Raw genomic sequence first — 7,066 nt, forward strand, 5'->3', positions numbered from 1 at the left:
GGCTGTACATACACATATGTAGTTGTTTTTTGGTGTTTGGCTTAGTGTTATGTTACAATCATTATTATACTCATACCTTTTTGTTCTTTTAATATTTTTGAATTGCTTTTAGCTTTATTTTTTATTTTTTTCATTTAAATGTTTTAGTTTTGAAATGTTGTTGTATGCATTTGTCATTTTTATTTAATTTATTTAATTTTCTTAAATGTGTGTATATATATATAGTATTTATAGAGTTTTAGCTTTTAGTTTTAATTACTTTTTCTTATTTGTAAGTCGCTTTGGATAAAAGCATCTGCTAAATGACTAAAAGTAAAAAAAAAGTATAGTAATGTATAACTTGCATACAAAATCAAATCCTCTCTCACCTGCTGCAGGTAAAGATCCACGCAGCCCCCGGCGGAGGCGTTCACAGAGCCCACGGCCAGCACACACACACTGGAATGCCATGAGACCAGGACCGCCGCTCCACTACTGTCAGGGGCCTCGACACGATGATCAAAATACACAGCCATGACCTACAAAACTACAGAAATAATGATGTGTTAATATCATAAGGCACATCTTACAACAGCAATCTAACACTGACTATATTGATTGAGAACCTAAATATGACAGCTACAATATAAAAAAATCACTCTGTATATGGTTTACATAACACATTAACAGAAATTATTGTGATGGTACAGTGAGGGTCAGACGATGATACCATTGATAAATACTATATGATTATACAGTGGTATTAAAATGATAATCCGCGGCACTTAACATAGCATAATGCCTAAAACCATCACCATGCAACTATGATCAAAAAACATGGTAGTGCCATGGTATTTGTATGTAATTGTGACTCCTCAAAGTTAACGGTTTGCTGCGCTGATAAAGTTGTAGATAAGATGTATTTCTAAAGCTGGGGAAACTACTGTGATGATATTTTAAGCTATTTCGGCGTCAATGGTTAAGTGTAATGGTAACTGTTGTTTACATCCGTTTTAAATGTTAGTAAATCTGTCGCTAGCTCTGTTAGCTAATCCTCACCGAGGCCTGCCGCTTTAAAAAAAAAACTTTCAAATAACGACTGTTTAAGGAATTTAACGTTACCTGAGAGCTCTTCCACTCAGCACTGCCGTTATGACCGTGTGTTTTTCGCGCTGCATGTGTATGATTTAGACAATAGAAAGATGAAATTAGCCCTTAGATGTTCACGACGCGCCTTGAAGCGTCTTTTTCGGTTGCCCAGACAACCCCAAGAAGAAGCGCGAAGGGGCGGAGCTAAAACGTGACGCGCTGCGTCTCAACCAATGAGGTGAAGCGAGTGGAATGGCTAATGAGGTGCGTTTTGTTATTATGGTTTCAGCACATGTGGGGGGGGATTAGGGTAACTGCAGCTTGATAATAAAGAGTTTGTCATGAACAACCAACCCATTTTAACTTACATTTATAATTTGAAAAGAGTTTGAAATTGAATAGAAGGGGATAACAGATTTTGGTTACCTTTATTAATGCCTTGTTGGATTTGGTGACCCTGCTGTATATCTGTTCACATCAGACTGAAATGCTTTCTAAGACATACAATTATGAGTTTTCCACAGCATAAAATGAAACAGAAGTCATAAAGTGAACAGGAGTCTTCAATGTCCCCAAAAAGCTCTTTATTTTACAGTATCTAAACATTAGTAGTACAAAAATAACACAATACGTGAAATCCAAGGAACAATGCCATAGTAATTAGGGATGCATGTCATGATCATAAAATCTTCTCCAGATGAGTGCGAGATATTGTCAGCGCTCCTCAGGTCTCCATATCTGGGATCTGCAGCTGCGTTTTGAGGTTTTTGTCCAGCAGCATTAAACTCTGTACCGCCAAACTCCTGCAGTCTGCGTCGCAGTCATTCTCTGCCACATATTAAGACATTTATGAATAACATATACATACTCAAACACATACAGAGTCAAACGAGCACTGTGTACCTGCTAGCCAGGCTCTGGTCTCCATCAGGTCATCACCGAGTTCTGTGAGGAAGTTCTCAGCAGGCATGCTCAGAAACACAGCACAAACCGCAAACATAACGCCCCTCCGCACCATCCTACAGTTAAAGCCAGAGAGAGAGCATTAGATGTAGGCATGTGATATAATGCATCCTAGAACACAAACTTACTGGTCAGTGAGGAAGCGCACGGCCCAAACTAAATCCAGCAAAGCTCGGCCCATCTGAGACGCAACCCGAGCAAAAACATCAGCGATTAGATGAAGTGCGCATCACTCCTAATAGGGCTGCACTATTTGGGGAATAAATCAAATTGTAATTTTTTCTGATTCTAAATTGATGTATAAAATGCAAATTCAAATTTCAGGCTTGCTGCGCTTGTTTGTAGAGCGGCCTACATTTTGTGATTATATATCAATGACTAAAAAACAATAATAAAATATGCACTTTAGTTCTGCTAACTTCACTAAAAAATCCTTTAAATTGAAAGGTATTCAGAACAGGAATGAAAAATAGTAGTATAATAGTATACAACAAACAAATTATAGTGGCATTCCTTATAAATAACATTAATTATAAATGCCAAGACTAAACAAATTTATTTAAAGTGAACGTGGGAAATGTGCCACACAAATAAACTTTTATGCCGTATGAATCCAGATGTTTTCCATGCTTGACATTAATTGCATTATGTAAGTTGCTTTGGAATATACGCTGCAGCATGTTTCAGATGATTTAAAAAAATGTACAGTCAACAAAATACTGATGTGAAGTGTGCATTTTTACCTGGTGGAGGTATCAGGCTGGTGTTGTTCATGACTTCAGCTCTCTGATCTCCTCATCTGGCTCACACTGACACATAAAACAGCTTCATTAGCATTGAAAGAGTTAAAGAATGAAACAAATATCTCAAGTTCACAGTTGTAGTAATAGAAATGTGATGGGCGCATCTGAAACTTTTGTTAGTTGCAAATGCAAGATGCTTTCAGGTTTGGTACGGATCAGTAATGCATCATCACAAGAGGTTTTCATTGTAAAGAACAATGTTTAAAGGTCCAAATGGCTTAATTCTGATCCTGCTGTGTCTGATTTGTGACTGAGATACTCGCCCACAGCCATTCCCATCCGTCGAATACGCTCAATATTGCTGTCCAGGCGACACTGGACACCTCCCAGCATGCACTGCAGCATCTCTGTTGGACAGAAAACCTCATGATACACCAGAAAACTGCAGCTGTAAATCAAAAATGCATTTGAATGTATGCGTGTGCATTACCATGCCGTAGTTCTTGTATTTCAGAATGGTTGAGTGACGCTACACACAGCAGTAGAACTTTACTGACGTACAGCTGCTGTTCAAGAGACGTTTACACCTGACCTGACACACACTCCAAAGGACCTACACACACCAGTTACAACTTCTCTTAAACAACTTCTTTTGCATTACATACAAAAATGACTTATTAGAATAAATACAGGACAACTACTAACACAACAGACCATCATCATACCTGTTTAAGCAGTGTCCTGCGCTCTAAATCCAGAGCCAAATAACCAAGAACAGACTTTAACAACGGAGTCTGAATTTAAGGAGAAACGGGAAAAAAACAGAAGTCAATACTTTTATTCAGCAAGGTTGCATTAAATTGATCAAACGTGACAATAAAGACATTTATAATGTTAAATTTCAAACAAATAATATTCTTTTGAACTTTCTATTCATCAAAGATTCCATTCAAATCTGCAGTGGTTATAAGGATTCATTCAAATCTGCAGTGGCTGTAATGATGCATTAAAGAATGCAGGGGTTGTAATTATGCATTAAAACAGAATGTGGTTGCAACAATGTATGAAAATGTTCTGTGGCTGCAATGATACATCCATATATAACGCATAATATGCAGGGATTACAATGATGCATTGACATGCGAGCAGTGATTGCAGTGATGCATTAAAAAAAGTAGTGGTTGCAATGGTTCTGTAAATTATTCTGCAATAACGCTTTAAAATATGCAGTGGTTGCAGTGATGCTTTACATATGTGGCGGTTGCAATTATGCATTAAAATACGAAGTGGATGCAATGATGCTTTAAGCATGTGCTTTATTTATTCCTTTATTTACAAGTGTATGTGAATGTGTGTGATACCTCTGAGAGCGTGGCATGTCTTCTCCAGTGTGTCCAGTATGCTGGCGGCCAGCAGCGGGTAGTACTGCTGTGGTAGGAAGGCGTCAGGTGTGTTTGCTTGCATGCAGATGGTTGCAGGTAATGGAGGGCAAAGCTGCAAGGTGGACGATGACAATGGTCTCTCTTAGCTGGGGAGAGTCTGAATAGGCTCCGCCAACCTCGCATCTGGACCACAACACCACCTGAGGACGACCAGCAGAGAGGAAGGTCTCCAGTACAGATGCACATCGCTCCAGACCCGCACTCTCTCTGTGTGTAAAAGAGACACAACACATCATTAGTATAGACAGACAGATAGATAGATCGTGATGTCACACCCTGTGGAGCTGATGGTGTCCAGCAGAAGCAGCAGTGTTTGGTCCGCTGGACCCTTGAGGAACATCTCATCCCAGAGCTTCTTGATCTCCTCATCTTCACACCACCTGCTGAACCAGCGCATGCATGATCTCCACGGAGTCTCGTGAGGTGGAGAGAGTCCTCAAGCACGAGCCCATGATGTCACAGAACCGATGCTTGGCTGAAGATTCAGTTTAATGCAGCATCACTTTTGCAACTTAATAAATAAAATATCCGTGCATACATTGGGCAGCTGGACGAAGGCTGGTCATATGAACCTCCATGTCATACGTGACCCTGGACCACAAAACCAGTCATAAGGGTCCATTTTTTAAAATTGAGATTTATGCATCATCTGAAAGCTAGATGTATGGTTTGTTAGGATATGACAATATTTGGCCGAGATACAACTATTTGAAAATCTGGAATCTGAGGGTGCAAAAAAATCTAAATAATGAGAAAATCGCCTTTAAAGTTGTCCAAATGAAGTTCTTAGCAATGCATATTACTAATCACAAATTACGTTTTGATATATTTACGGTAGGAAATTTACAAAATATCTTCATGGAACATGATCTTTACATAATATCCCAATGATTTTTGGCATAAAAGAAAATTCGATAATTCTGACCCATACAATGCTACAAATATAAATATACCCGTGCTACTTATGACTGGTTTTGTGCTCCAGAGTCACATATAATCTTTTAAATGAATACACAAGATGCAGTTGTTGACTTACAGTAATGTATTAAAGCTGCAGAACTGCAACACCTCATGGGATAACTATATATACCCTATATGAATAGCATGTTAATATGTTTATAGCTATATAGTAAACATACTTGCCGATTTAAACAAGTTATAATTTTAGTTCCGTTATATTAAGTCATGAAATATCTGGCAGCGTCAGTCGTGTTGACATAACGCCACGTGATTGTGCTCTAATACGTGTCCGTGTAGAAGCACATCGACAGAACAAACGTTCCTACCGGTAACTCAGTTCCATACCAGTTCACTAGATGGCGCTACAGGACACGTAAACCCTCTTAGGCTTGTTGCATTCTAGTTCATAGTTAATCACTTTTTGTTCGTTAATTTATTATCAAGTTCATCAAGAATAAGTTAATCAATCCTTACAAAGGCATTTGTACTTCCCAAATTCCTTTTTATTTCTACATGTGAACAAACAGTATAAATACTGATGATATTATATTATCAACATAATTAATCAATCACCTACATCTGTACGATTTACTGAAACATTAACTGCTATATGCACTACATATGTATTCTATAACGGGCAACGGCCTTTAGTTGATAATAGGACTGAATTAAACCGAACCCATGTGACTTGTGAAAATAAGCAACTGATCAGTATTATTTTAAGCAAACTTGTCTGCTAATTCACCTTGATGTTAATGTAATGACGGGCGCGGCCATTTGTAAAGTGAATGGACGAGACTTCCGGTGCCATTAGCTTCCGGTTACTTTACTTGTACAGAAACAACCGGTCATGCTGCTTGATATTGCAAAATTATATATTTGTTGTAATATTGTTTTAATTTATTATCATAAACACACTGATTTGTGGCACTTTATTTAGCTGTTATTTATTTTCCTATTACTTGTTTCGCTTCTGTTTCAGTTTTTATAACCATTTCTTACTGTGTGTAAGTTGTTGTTTTTTAGCATGTGTGTTTGGCAGTGTTATTTTTTAGGATTACTGATAAACTACTGTCGTTTGATTTGTATTAGTTATTTATTTTCATTTAAGTTGCATTATGTCTGAATTTATTATGTCTGTATAGGTCTTTTATTAAGTTTTTAGTTTTATTTAATTTGAGTTATTTTAATACTTCAACAAACTAAATGGAAATGAAATAATATATATATTGAATTTATAAATGTGTATGTATATATATATGTGTGTGTGTATGTGTGTGTGTGTGTGTGGTTGTTTTTTTGGTGTTTGGCTTAGTGTTATGTTAGAATCATTATTATACTCATACCTTTTGTTCTTTAATATTTTGAATTGTTTTTAGCTTTATTTTTTGTTTTTCATTTAAATGTTAAGTTTTGAAATTTTGTTGTATGCATTTGTCATTTTTATTTAATCTCTTTATTTTTAAAATGTGTATAGGTAGTATTTATAAAGTTTCAGCTTTTAGTTTTGGATCTGTTTTTAGTTGTGTTAATACTACAACTGATTGCTTCTGTTGTCCTCATTTGTAAGTCACTTTGGATAAAAGCGTCTAATAAATAAAAAATAAAATTTAGCAAAATAAGGTGGATAAATAACACACGCCAAGGGATTTCAATTATCGCATCAGCTTTTTAAAATGTCTTTCCATTTTATTTTCTCATTTATTTGCATAATTTGCTGAAAAAAGTACATGGATGTGTAATTTTGTAGTGTTACAACTTAACACAGGCCCAAAAGTATGTCTTTCTGATATTGTTAAGCATAAGGACTAAGTTCTATTCTATTCTAGTGTTCATGTGAAGTAGGTTCAGTGAAGTATAAAAAAAAAGAAACATCCACAAAGAACTTAT

The 7,066-nt window shown here is 36.6% G+C and overlaps 1 protein-coding gene across 5 annotated transcripts; it reads right to left on the bottom strand.

The window, feature by feature from the left end:
• Positions 1-1,636: 1,636 nt before the first annotated feature.
• Positions 1,637-5,438, bottom strand: LOC107555463 (telomere length regulation protein TEL2 homolog). Of its 5 annotated transcripts, XR_001605167.1 has the most exons (7): positions 5,253-5,438; positions 4,136-4,423; positions 3,500-3,568; positions 3,265-3,387; positions 2,775-3,181; positions 1,972-2,212; positions 1,637-1,896 (listed from the first exon to the last, which is right to left on the bottom strand). XR_001605167.1 is itself a non-coding variant. In XM_016238278.1 (4 exons), the coding sequence occupies exons 2-4, from the start codon at positions 2,210-2,212 to the stop codon at positions 1,793-1,795; spliced, it is 273 nt and encodes a 90-aa protein (XP_016093764.1). In that variant the 5' UTR covers positions 2,775-3,248; the 3' UTR covers positions 1,637-1,792. The 5 variants fall into 5 exon arrangements, 2 of the variants coding, with proteins under 2 accessions (XP_016093764.1, XP_016093769.1); XR_001605166.1 differs by lacking the exon at positions 5,253-5,438 and having other exon boundaries at positions 1,972-2,087; positions 4,136-4,835; XR_001605165.1 differs by lacking the exon at positions 5,253-5,438 and having other exon boundaries at positions 4,136-4,835.
• Between the last annotated feature and the right edge of the window lie 1,628 nt (positions 5,439-7,066).

This window comes from Sinocyclocheilus grahami, unplaced genomic scaffold (assembly GCF_001515645.1).
Source record: "Sinocyclocheilus grahami isolate Dianchi unplaced genomic scaffold, SAMN03320097.WGS_v1.1 scaffold19.1, whole genome shotgun sequence".
In the NCBI taxonomy this organism is placed as follows: Eukaryota; Metazoa; Chordata; class Actinopteri; order Cypriniformes; family Cyprinidae; genus Sinocyclocheilus; species Sinocyclocheilus grahami.